This window comes from Anomaloglossus baeobatrachus, chromosome 10, assembly GCF_048569485.1.
Source record: "Anomaloglossus baeobatrachus isolate aAnoBae1 chromosome 10, aAnoBae1.hap1, whole genome shotgun sequence".
Classification (NCBI taxonomy): domain Eukaryota; kingdom Metazoa; phylum Chordata; class Amphibia; order Anura; family Aromobatidae; genus Anomaloglossus; species Anomaloglossus baeobatrachus.
Window position 1 is genome coordinate 133565726 of NC_134362.1, and position 13441 is coordinate 133579166.

Genomic DNA, 13441 nt, shown 5'->3' on the forward strand with positions numbered 1-13441 from the left:
CTCGCTCTATGCTTTCTACCCAGGAAGAGATTGACGAACCTCGTCTTATCCTTCCCTCCAGGGTTTTTCATACGCTCTCTCCTGTGACGTTAGACCAAATCCCACCGGGCAAGACATTTGTTCCGCCTGATCGACAGAATGATATACTGTCATGGGCCCACACCTCAAAGGTGGGTGGGCATTTTGGTATTAGGCGGACACGAGAGTTACTGGAGAGGTGGTATTGGTGGCCACACTTAGCCAGCCACGTCAAGAGATATGTCGGTTCCTGCTACTCGTGTGCTCGCAACCGTCCATTACGGCAGAGACCGGCTGGGCTCTTGCATCCTTTACCAGTGCCAGATAGACCATGGGAGGTGGTAGGCATGGACTTTGCGGGTGATCTTCCATGTTCACAGGGACATAGATTTGTGTGGGTCATTACGGACCATTTCTCCCGGATGGTTCATCTCGTACCGTTATCGAGAATCCCATCTTCCAGGGTACTAGCCAAACTATTCCTCAAGCATGTCTTTAGGCTTCACGGGATGCCAGATCGTATCATTTGTGATAGAGGCCCGCAATTTACTTCCCGTTTCTGGCGAGATCTTTGTAGCCTTCTGCAAATTGAGTTTAATCTCTCTTCGGCATACCATCCGGAGACTAATGGTTTGGTTGAACGTACCAATCAATCTATGATTATATACCTTCGACACTTTGTTGCTGAGAACCACGATAACTGGTCCTCCCTCCTACCCTGGGCAGAATTTGCCCTTAACAATTCTCTGGCTGAGGCCACTGGGCAGACACCGTTCGTACTCAATAATGGGCAACACCCTAGGGTACCGGTACCGTTTCCCGCTGCTGCACCTCCTCCTCTTGTGGCCGACTGGGCAACTAATGCCAGAGAGGTTTGGGATCGGACTCAAGAGTCGATCCAAGCAGCTAAGGACCGTATGAAGACGGTGTCCGATCGGTTTCGTCGCCCGGCTCCTGTCTTTTCTCCAGGGGACTTTGTGTGGCTCTCTGCAAAACACGTGAGACTTAGAGTGAGCTCTGTCAAATTTGCTCCTCGCTTCCTGGGTCCTTATGAGGTTCTTCGACAGGTAAATCCTGTAGTCTATCAATTGAAGTTACCTGTCCATCTTAGGATTCATGACAAATTCCATGTCTCACTGCTAAAGCCGGCTATTTTACCTCACGCTCGTGAAGTGCACTCTCCTGCCTCTGATTCCTCTCGCTCTAGCTATGAGGTACGAGCCATAGTTGGTTCTAAGATGGTTAGAGGGCGCAGGTTCTTCTTGATAGATTGGGAGGGCTACGGCCCGGAACATCGCTCTTGGGAGCCTGAGGAGGCTGTCCATGCTCCCGACTTAGTTGCCGATTATCTGCGTCGCCGGGAGGGGGGCCCTTGAGGGGGAGGTACTGTTACGGTTGCTGCGAGCACTGGAGACTATGTCCAGATTTCTTGCTACTGCACATGTGCGAGCGCTGGAGACTAAGTCCAGATTTCTTGCTACTGCACATGTGCAAGCGCTGGAGACTAAGTCCAGATTTCTTGCTACTGCACATGTGCGAGCGCTGGAGACTAAGTCCAGATTTCTTGCTACTGCACATGTGCGAGCGCCGGAGACTAAGTCCAATCTTGGAGCCATTGCACATGTGCGGGTGACATCATCGCTGACACGAGGTCACATGTCTCTGACACCTTCTATGCCGATTGGTCGCTGGTCATGTGCTTGTGACGTCTTGCTCGGTGATAGGCCAGCATGACGTCACTCCTGTCGTTCTGGAAGCGGATTGGCTCTGGTGTCCTCCATCTTGGATGAGGCACAGAGTCTATATAAGACCCTGACACACGCCGCATGGTGCTCAGTCCTCTTGGTTCATGCATATGAGTAGACGCTCTGTGCGCGTTCCTCTAGGCATTCCTCTGTCTATGCTAGGTGAGCGCTACCGGCAGGGTAGCGTTCTTATACCTTACAGCTTCGGCTGCTGTCCGTATCCTTACCTCTTAGGGGAGCGGACATAGGCAGGTGCCTGAGGCACATGGTCTGGCTGGGCCTTGTGATTGTACTCGTAGGTGGACGTTGCCGCTAGGGTAACGTTCCTTGTACTGCGTCTGGCAGTTGTTCGTATCCTCGCACACTAGGGGAGCGAACAGAGGTAGGAGCTTTGTGCGGCTTACGCTGCTGTTCGTCTCTTTTGCACCACTAGAAGAGCGGACCTAGGCAGGTGCCATATCTAGTGGTTCGTGTCCTCGCACACTAGTGGAGCGAACGCAGGTAGGAGCTTTGTGCGGCTTACGCTGCTGTTCGTCTCTTTTGCACCACTAGAAGAGCGGACCTAGGTAGGTGCCATTTCGCACACATTGCCTTTGTCTCTGTGATTATTAACAGAGATCATTCCACACACCCTCCAAGTAAGGGAGGAATTGCTTTACTTTCTTATTATATCCTTCTGTGAGTTAACAGAGGTATTGCACTCTGCCATAGTCTGCAGCAAAGTCTTTGCACGGTGGACCCTGACTGTCTGATACTCCTTTCGGTTATTATCAGACAGCCCCCCGTAACAGGGTGGGTGTGTGTGTGTGGCCCAATTTTTGGAAAAAAGGGAGACTCCGCTTGGAGTAACCCTTGCTTACATTGTTTTTAAAAATGATCCAAGATGCACAGAGCTGGGATCAGGAAAGACTTTGCTACCTACCCCGGTGTCATCCTGGGGACGGTTAAGTATGGCGTATTTTTGAATGTGCTTGATGCAAATCTACCTGTGAAGTGTACAACTAGGGCACAAGTGCTGCCACTGATGGGGTGTGTGTGTGTGACCCAATTTTTGGAAAAAAGGGAGACTCGGCTTGGAGTCACCTTGCGGTGTTTTACATGATTTTAGAAGGGCATGCCATGCCTATATCTGTGTCTCCTCCTCTTTTTCCTTGTCCAGCTCTTTTGTTTTCGCATGAGTATATGTCCTTGTCACTTTCCCATGTGTTTGTGTTGTGTTGTGAGTTGTTTGTCACTTATTGGACACCTTTGAGGGTGTTTTCTAGGTGTTTTTATGTGTTTGTGATTGCCTGCCATTGTTTCCTATGCGGTTCGAGTTCGGTTCGTCGAACGTTCGCCGAACCGAACTCGAACGAGACGTCCGACCGGTTTGCTCATCTCTAATCAGCACACCCCCAGCAGCACTGAAGACACGTTCCGAGAGAACGCTGGCTGCGGGACACGACATGATCCCCAAGGCGTAAGTTGCGAGCTCAGGTCCTTTTTCCAGATTGGAAGCCCAAAATGAGCAAGGCTCAAGTTGCACAGTCATGGCATCGATGTTCACTTGCAGATACTCCTATATCTGTGTCTCCTCCTCCTTTTACTCGTCCAGCTCTTTTCTTTCAGCATGAGTATATGTACTTGTCACTTTTCCATATGTTTGTGGTTTCTTCTGAGTTGTTTGTCACCTTTTTGACACCTTAGAAGGTGTTTTGTATGTGTTTGTATGTGTTTGTGTTTTGCCTGCCATTGTTTTCAATGGGGTTCGATGGTGTTCGACGAACGTACGAAGAACGTTCGACGAACACACCCATCGTTCGACGAACCGAACTCGAACACTAGGGGGGTGACTCATCCCTAGTTGATACCCTACATGTAGTCAAAAAGTTCTGTTTGGACAAACAAGAAGGTTTTGAACCAAAGGAGCAATATCTGAATTTTGGAAAGCAAAGTTTGCTGAACTAGATAGGGGGTACCATATCACGTTTGCAGGGCAACTGAAATATCTAAACATCAGAAACCCCCACAAATGACCCCATTTTGGAAACTAGACACATCAAGAAATGTATTTAGGGGTGTGATGAGCTTTTTGAACCCATAGGTGCTTCACAGAACGTTTTAAAATATGGATATGATAATGATGGTTACTTGTTCCACAAAAATGTTATTTTAGCCCAAGATTTTTAGTTTTGACAATGATAGAGGAAAATGGACCCCATAGTTTGTTACACAATTTCTTCAGAACATGGTGATACTCCATACAGGGTCAAAAACTAAAGTTTTGGCACATGGTAAGGCTCGGAAAGCGAATAGCGCTATTTGATTTTGGAATACAAATTTAGACATGTTGCATTTGCAAAGACCCTGAAGTGCCAAAAATGTAGAAGCACCCACATCTGACCGCATTTGGTAAGCTAAACCCTATATTGAATTAATCTATTGGTGTGGTATTTTTAACCGACAAATTACATTTATTAAATTGGGCTGCGAAAATGAAAATTGTAGAGTTTTTCAGCTAAACTTTTACTTTAGCCTAAAAATTGTAATTCACACAAAGGATAACAGTAGAAAATGACAGAATAATTTGTTATACAATTGTAACTGAATGTGGCAGTACCCCATATGTGGCTGTACTCTATAATTTGTTTACGCGGCGGTAATTAGATGGGAAGGAGTGCAACTTGGTATTTAGAACAGAGATTCCGTTTTAATAGATTGTGGCCCTCATTAGCTGAGCCCCTGAGGTGCCAGATTAGCAGAAACCCCACAAGTGACCCCTTATTGGAAATGTCACTACTTATGGATTTCACCTAGGGATGTAGTTAATATTTTGAACCCACAGGTGCCTCAGAGAATTTTATAACATTGGAGAGTGGAAATATAACATTGTAGTGGTAAAAATTAAGTTTTTTTTCTTACCTGCAAATTTGTCAGTTACACAAGGGTTAAACGGGGAAAATGAACCCAACAATTTATTGTGCAATTTCTCCAGAATAAGGTGATGATGATCACTGTTTGGCCACATGGCAGGGCTGAGCTGGAAGTGCTAATTGGTTTTCAGAGTACAGATTTAGCTAAAATAGTTTGTGGTTAACGTGCATAGCCCATAAGGTGCCAGAACATCAAAAACACACTAAAAGTGACCCCATTGTGGAAACTGCACCTCTCAAATAATGTATCTGTTGCTGCAGAATAGTTTGTAGCATCCATGCCATTCTCTTTTTCTGAAGAATTACATATATGCCTATATAAGTCTATATATTGTGCCCTCATACATTATGCCCAGTTTGTGGTGTTGGAGATACGCACCCCATAAATTGTAAACTGTGCTCTTCCTACTACAATAGTGCCACATACATTGCCACTTACTGCGGTTTAGGCACAGGGGGGGCAGCAGTAGGGGGGGGCATTTAGATTTGAGAGAACAGATGTCACTGATTATATTTTGGGGTGAGAGTCTTAACAGAACTTTAACAGTTTTCCAGAGTCTTTATTCTACCAATAATGAGGGATATATCCAGTGATTGTTAGGGGTTTTATTGGTAACATTTTGGGGTACAGAACATTTTTGATCACTTTCAGTATAAGCCTGGGATCACATTCTTGTGTTCTGTGCTAAACACTTACTTCAGGGTTTCCATTTAAATCCCCCACAACTATTATTTAGACAAAACCCTCGATGGAACCCCTGACTGAAGGAGATGGAAAAACCTTGGATTCCGTTTGTCGTCTGTTTCACTATTGTCAAACGTTTTAGACATCAACAGAGCTGTGGTCATCCACATTTGTGAGCTAAAAAGATCCCTAAAAGGATGGGACCTTCCTTGGTCAGAACAGAGACCAGACCGGAATCCAAAGTATTTTCATCTGCCTCATTATAGTGACTCGCTCCAACGGGGCTTTTATCTGCATCTCGTTTTTTGGATTTACATGGAAGCCCGAAAGTAACGCTCAGCGAAGAGCGCAGGATAAATATCAGCCGAGCCTTATTACAATTTTTGGGAGGAAGAATGAAGAAATAGACATCAGTAGAAAAATAGTTTTTTTTTTAATTTTTGCGCTGTTCATCTTACAGTATAAGTGATATGATGGATTTATCCTGTGGGTCAGTGTGATTTCAGCGATACCAGATTGATATAGTTTTTTTATGTTCTGCTTCTATCATATAGTAAAAATACTTTTTTTATATTACTGTATTTTTCGGAATATAACACGCACCACATTATAAGACGCACCCCAAATTTCAAGGAAGAAAATTGGAAAAAATTCATTTTTAATAATAAAAAAGGGGTCCTTCTTCTAGTCTTTGAGTCCGCTTTATAATCTGGATATAACTCAAGGGGGGGTGCAGCAGTGGAGTGGGGTCACAGTAGGCAGGGTTGCAGCTGACACATGACGGCGGTGGCATTGGGCTGGGAGGAAGGGCGTGTTGCGGTGTAGCGATGCGGGCGCCATTGATCTCCGGTCAATGGATGCCATGGGCTTCAGGAAAATGGCTGCGGAGGCAGCGCACATGCAGACTGCAATCTTGGAGAGCCGAGATCTTAATCTGTGCATGTGCCGCTTCCAACACGATGAAGGACTTCAGGAAAATGGCTGCTGGGGCACATGCAGTTTTACATCATGGCTTTCCTGAAGTCTGTCATGTCCACTAGCTGGAGATCAATGGCGCCAACACACACCACTGCGACATCCCCTTCTCACAGCCCTGGGCCCAGAGCATTGCCCCACTCATGCCGCCACTGATGTCTTTCATTTGCGACCTCACTCTATTGCTACTGTGCCCCCCCTGGTGAGCTATATCTGGATTATAAAATGCACCCCCATTTTTCCCTCCAATTTTTTGGGATAAAAGGTGCGTTTTATAATCTGAAAAATCTGAAAAATCTGGTAAATCGTTTATCTGTCGCAATATTCTGAGAGCTGTAGCTTTGTTATTTTTTAGCAAAGAAGGCTGTGTGGGGGTTTATTTTAAATTGTTTTTGTATCACTATATTTTGATAGCTATAATTTTTCTAGATTTCTGCTGACAGTCATGTGAAGAATTCCTTACTTTTTGCCGAATGAATTGACGTTTTTATTGGCTCCATTTTCGGATCACTTTCTATCCCAATTTTGGGGATTTTATACTTTGTCACTTTTGCACAGTAAAAACTATTTTATAGTAAAAAATAGTTTTTTGCTTCGGTCTGTTTGGCAAGCAGTAGCATTTTATTTTTCTGCTGCTGTAGTCCTATGTCCGCTTGTTTTTTGTGGGACAAGATGACAGTTTCAGTGATACCATTTTTATTTACATATGACCTTCTGATCGCGTTTTATTCCACTTTTTTTAACAGTATGGTGATAAAGCATAGTTGTTTGCAACAAATTTTTTTTTTACAGTTTTTAATGAAAGGGTTAATTAGTGTAGCAGTTTTATACATTGGGTTGTTCTTTATGTGGTGATATCAAATATGTGGAGGTTATTTGTTTAGTTTTGTTTTTATATAAATATACGTGTTTATTTGTGTGATATTAATTTCATATGTTATTTTATTTTGGGATTTCTTTTAAATATTTTTATATTTTTTTTTTACTTTTTTACTCCCTCTGTGGGTATTAATTTGAATTAGTCTCATTGCTGGTATAATACATTACCTGGCACATGCATAACACTTGTCAGTGTGATACTAGCAGAATTGCCTCATCTATCGCTATCCTTTTCACGCTGAAACTATCTCTTCCCAACATCTCACTGGCACTGTTTTGTCCTTTATGTATTTTTTAGAGAGATACTGTTTGTCATATTTTTATATTTTTCTCAATAAAATTAAATATATTTTTAGAGGTATTGCTTCTTCTGTGGTCTTATGTTGATAACATACCTCGGTTCTATATCTATTTGTGGTTCTAGCAGAATGCCTCTTAAGCCCACTTTACACGCTGCAATGTATCTTACAATGTGTCGGCGGGATCACGTCGTAAGTGACGCACATCCGGCATTGTAAGGTACATTGCAGTGTATAACAGCTACGTGCGATTGCGATTGAACGGTAAAACGTTCATCGCACGCACGTCGTTCATTCATCATGAATTGAACGTCAGGTTGTTCATCGTACCCAGGGTAGCACAACTCGCACACACGCCCCCGGAAGAAGCAAGGGCGAAACGGCGTTGGGGTGCAGGGACGTTTTACCCGGACCCAGGTTATTCATCAAGTAGCTATTGTGGTGTTTAGCCTTGGGATGACCTGCTTACATCTGGGCATTGTTAATTCCTAGTTATTAGGAACTATTTCATTCTATTTATTGGGCAACCTTATGGATGTAATGTGTGTGTCAGTGCATGTATGGTTTTACTAGCAGCACTGCTCATTGGTATTTTGCCTTATATATAGTAATTTTTGCCATTGTAACATATAGCCCTAGTTGTAAGGATATAACCAATGGTTTCTGGGCATAAAATAGTGTCCCTACAGGATATTTCTGTTTTTTAAATGTGTGTTATTTAATCTGTGTAATAAAAATCATTGTTTTGAACATGAACCACTGATTGGTTTCCTGATTGGGGACAGAATGCCTCTTAAGCCCGCTTTACACGCTGCAATGTATCTTACAATGTGTAATGCAGCTACATGTGCAGAGAGCCGGAGCCGGCAGCACAGGCAGCGTGAGAGCTGCGGAGGCTGGTAACTAAGGTAAATATCGGGTAACCACCTTGGTTACCCGATGTTTATCTTGGATACAGCTTACTGCAGCTGCCAGACGCCGGCTCCTGCTCCCCTGCTCGCTTCATTTGTCGCTCTTTCGCTGTCACACACAGCGATCTGTGTGTCACAGTGGGAGAGCGCCTTTGAAGAAAACGAACCAGGGCTGTGTGTAACGAGCAGCGATCTCACAGCAGGGGCCAGATCGCTGCTCAGTGTCACACACAGCGAGATCGCTAATGAGGTCACTGCTGCGTCACAAAAAGCGTGACTCAGCAGCGATCTCGGCAGCGAGCTCGCTGTGTGTGAAGCACCCCTTACACTCAGTAATTTACACTCTATTAGTTTATAGGTTCTGTTCCAGCATTGTTTGGGTTTTCCTGTAGGTAAATTGTGTTCCAGTAGTTCCCGCGAATTGGAAAGGGTCTCTAGCCTAGTACACTGATCCTGGCTTTCTGAGCTGGGTGTATGTACATTTGGTTGTGGTAAATCCCACCTTGATTTCGTATTTTATTTCCCACTCCCCTAACGGTTTATAAAGAAAAATAATTTGCACTCAGCCCTAGTCTGGTCTCGTTCCTCGTTCATATCCCACTGTATCCTGAACGTAACCTCTCGGTTATACACAAGCATACCTTTTGTTGCAAGATCGGATGCTTGATTAATGAAATATCTGTAATCAAAAGTCCAGAAATGCACTGCACCTTTGATTGGAAAGTGCATCGGGCTGGGCCTTTATGGGTTGGGTCCTTGTAAATTCCTCCTCCTGCGTTCTGTATAATGTGCCCCCTTTTCTTTGATTAAATATTATACCACACCAACATTTCTGCGTTTGGCTGCGGATGCGCATTTCCACAGTAATAATGTCCAATAAAATGGTGCCAGAGTCCACGCATTTGTGTACCGCGATCTCTGGTACCATTTTATTGAAGACAGTGTAAAGAAGACTATGAGTGGCAGTGGCGAGTGTGCAGATGTAAAAAAAAACAAAAACAAACAAATAATGCCGCTCATAGACTTCTCCACAGTGTCTTAAAAAAATGGCTTTGGAGATCACAGTGCCCGCATGTGCGGACTCCAGGACCATCTTACTTAAAACATCATCATTGTAGGACTGCACACGCGCAGTGAACAGCAGCAATGGTGGCGCAGGGCAAAATTTAAATATAGAAAAGGGGGTACGCCATAGAGCACGCAGTAGGAGGAATTTACAACAAGGACCCGTCCCACAAAGACCCGCTCCTGATGCACACATCAATCTAAGGTGCAGTGTATTTCTGGACTTTTGATTATATGTATTTCAGCAATCAAGCATCTGATCTTTCTACAACAGGCACACTACAGTTCAAAAGTTTCACACAGACAATTTTGTCTTTTCCATGAAAAATCACTTTTATTTATCAAATGAGTTGCATAATAAATAGAAAATATAGTCCAGACATTGACTAGGTTAGAAATAATGATTTTTTAGTTGAAATAATAATTTTCTCCTTCAAACTTGGCTTTCGTCAAAGAATGCTTCCTTTGCAGCAATTAGAGCTTTGCAGACCTTTGGCATTCTAGCTGTTAATTTGCAGAGGTAATCTTTTGATATTTCACCCCATGCTTCCAGAAGCCCCTTCCACAAGTTGGATTGGCTTGATGGGCACTTTTTGCGTACCATATGGTCAAGCTGCTCCCAAAACAGCTCAATAGGGTTGAGATCTGGTGACTGGGCTGGCCACTCCATTACAGATAGAATACCAGCTGTCTGCTTCTTCCTTAAATAGTTCATGCATAATTTGTAGGTGTGCTTTGGGTCATTGTCCTGTTGTAGGATAACATTGGCTCCAATCAAGCGCTGTCCACAGGCTATGGCATGGCGTTGCAAAATGAAGTAATAACCTTCCTAATTCAAAATCCATTTTACCATGTTCAAATCTCCCACTTTACCAGCACCAAAGCAACCCCAGACCATCACATTACATCCACCATGCTTGAAAGATGGTATCAGGCACTCTTCCCTCTACAAATCTTCAGTTTCTTGGCAATTTCTCGCATGGAATGTCCTTCATGTCTAAGAACAAGAATAGATTGTCGAGTTTCACATGAAAGTTCTCTTTTTCTGGCCATTTTGAGAGTTTAATGGAACCAACAATTGTAATGCTCCAGATTCTCAACTAGCTCCAAGGAAGGTCAGTTTTATAGCTTTCCTAATCAGCAAATCTGTTTTCAGCTGTGCTAATATACTTGCATAAGGGTTTTCAAGGGTTTTCTATACATCCATTAGCCTTCTTCTAACACAGTTAGCAAACACAATGTACCATTAAAACACTGGAGTGATGGTTGTTGGAATTGGGACTCTATACACCTATGTAGATATTGCATTAAAAAAACAAACGGTTGCAGCTAGAATAGTCATTTCCCACATTAACAATATATGTATAGAGTGTATTTTTGTTTAATTTAAAGTTAGCTTCTTTGAAAAAAAATTTGCTTTTCATTCAAAAATAAGGAAATATCTAAGTGACCCTAAACTTTTAGTGTATGTCTGGATTCAGCATCATAGTGCCAGTATGGCACTGCCTTTACTTTATATAGCAAAATCCTGGTGGTTGCTTCACTTTAGGCCTCTGCCACACTTACGTGAAAAAAACGTAACGTTTTTTCACGTACGTGTTAAAGGGGTGGTTTGCTCCCCGTGTGCCGTTTTTGTGGCATGTACGTGTTCTCCGTGTGTTATACGTAATAACACACGCCTTACCTGCTTCTTCCGGTGCTGTCTGTGGTGCTGAATGTCAGTCAGCCCAGGCCACACCCCGCTGACGCTGCTTCCGGCCCCCAGTGAAGGAGATGCGTTGTTCAAATTCACAGGGGGACGGATGCAGGTGACAGCCGCGGCAGAGATTGCAAGACTTGTGGAGGTTAGTGTGTGTTTTTTTTATTTTTAACCTGGCACGTGTGTTTCTCCGGCGCGTGTCACACGGGCCCGCATCCACACTACATCCGTGTGGTACGGGTGTGGGCCGTGTGACACCCGTGCTGCCGGAGCAGCACGAACATGTCAGCGTTTGGAACTCACGGACACACGTAAGTACAGAACGGACACACGTTCCGTTCCTAAATACTTACGTGTATCCAAAACATTAGGATTACCTAGGACAACGTGTGTACGTGTCTCCGGTACAAATAAAAAATGGCAAACACGTACCGGAGGCACGGATGTGTGACGGAGGCCATAAACAGCTAGGGGTAGCACGGGAACCATGCCTGACTGACAGCTGGAGTTCAGCTATCACTTAAGCTGAGCTCCCGGCACAGCTCATGTGCCCCACATAATCACCATGACGTACCCATATGTCATTGGTCGAGAACTTCTTCCAGGCTATGATGGGTATGTTAAAGGTCATGAAGGGGTTAAAAGTTTTTATTTATTTTAGCACATTTCTCTGAGAACCCCTTTCAGTTGTTTATTTTTGTTATTGATTTCAGAAAAAGAATGGAGGATTGCTGATGGTGAATTTTCATACAGAGTTCATTGCATGCAGTAAAACAGCAAACATCTCTACATTGGCAGGTTTGAATTTTCATGTAACTTTTTCATGTTATCCCAAAACATTTAAATATCTTCTGTAAGTGATTTATGAACATACGGTATTTGTGCAGGCTGTCTGTACACAAGTAGAATAGGTTCTGTTACACTTTTCCAACAGTAAAACCCCCTTAGTGATAATAAGCACCATGCTTTGCATGGGAGAAAAAAAAATCCCTAAAGAATATATTACTTTTGAATCACAATTATGATATTGCTAGCTTGGCTATAAAGCATTTAAGCCATTCATAGCTAAGAAGAATAATATTGACTATCTTAGCGGTAAAGTTTCTCCATCTTGAGAGCGCCAAGTTGAGGTAAGGAGACTTATAGGCTCCCCAGAGCTTACAGTGCTCTCCTGGGAACTTGAATATGAGAGAAACCTTTTCATAGAGAAAGAGAACAAGAAATCTAGTATCATATATTGTAATTTGTAATCCTAAAAGTCAATGTCAACCCTTTAAAGACATTCTTCTGGGTGTTTACCCTTCATCAATGCAAAGTAGAATAACTAGCTTGTCTGGGTGAGAGGCCACTGCCTGGGGTGTAAGGGGTGTATTTTCTCCTTGTGGAAAGAGGAAAGTTGGCATGCCAAGTATTATAAGCCTTGCAATGATTAACTGGGAATTTGAATATGCAAATAAAATCTTCAGTGAGGAAGAGAACTACTACTTATTAGAAGAAGCAATATCTACGCTTTAAAGGGCCTTGTCATATAACTTCGGATAAGCAGCTGAACCAGAAACTCCAGTTGCAGACACATGTTTTGAGGTGTTTTCCCTTTAGATATCATGTTAAAGGCTCACGCAGCCAAACCAATTCTTCTGCTTTTCTCTGATGAGAAGCAAACACCCCTCATTTAGGATGTAATTTATTAGTCTGTATTTGTTACCTATAGGAATACATTTTACAGTATAATTGCCCTATTCATCTTAGGCCGTGCTCACATGTAGGGTAAATGCTGTGTTTTTTTCTGCTGTATTTTTTTTTGCACAGAAATGTTGCTGAATTTCACAGTCCAAGCAAACTGGACATGATTTCATGAAAACTCAGCTTGAAGTGTTTCTAAACACACTGTTTAAATGTGCCCATTTTGGTTCTTTTTGTTCTTTATAGTCTTCTATGGGGAGCTTGAAAAAAATGCATGTAAAAAAAATCATGTAAAAAAAAATGCAATTGCTTTTTTAAGTGCAAAATCAAAGCTTTTCTGTATTATATAAACATATTAAAAATGCTGCTTCAGATCTACACCAAATACAGTGGAAAACGCATAAACAATGCAATAACCAGACAAAATTGTTATTCCATAGTTTGGTGCAGATACCAACAGAAAACATGCAGGGAAAAACAACAGTATTTACGCACCGTGTGAACACTACCTTACAGAAACAAAACAGAAAGATATATATTGAAGCTTACATAAAAATGAGAATGATATCA

The 13441-nt window shown here is 42.8% G+C and overlaps 1 protein-coding gene across 4 annotated transcripts in view; it reads left to right on the top strand.

The window, feature by feature from the left end:
* The window catches only part of LOC142254541 (dipeptidase 2-like), a 939193-nt gene that overhangs the window by 691767 nt on the left and 233985 nt on the right, over nt 1–13441 (top strand). For all 4 annotated transcript variants that reach the window (XM_075325647.1, XM_075325645.1, XM_075325648.1 and 1 more), the window contains exon 8: nt 11902–11986. In XM_075325647.1, the coding sequence (XP_075181762.1) occupies nt 11902–11986 (85 nt within the window). The remainder of the gene's footprint in view (nt 1–11901; nt 11987–13441) is intronic.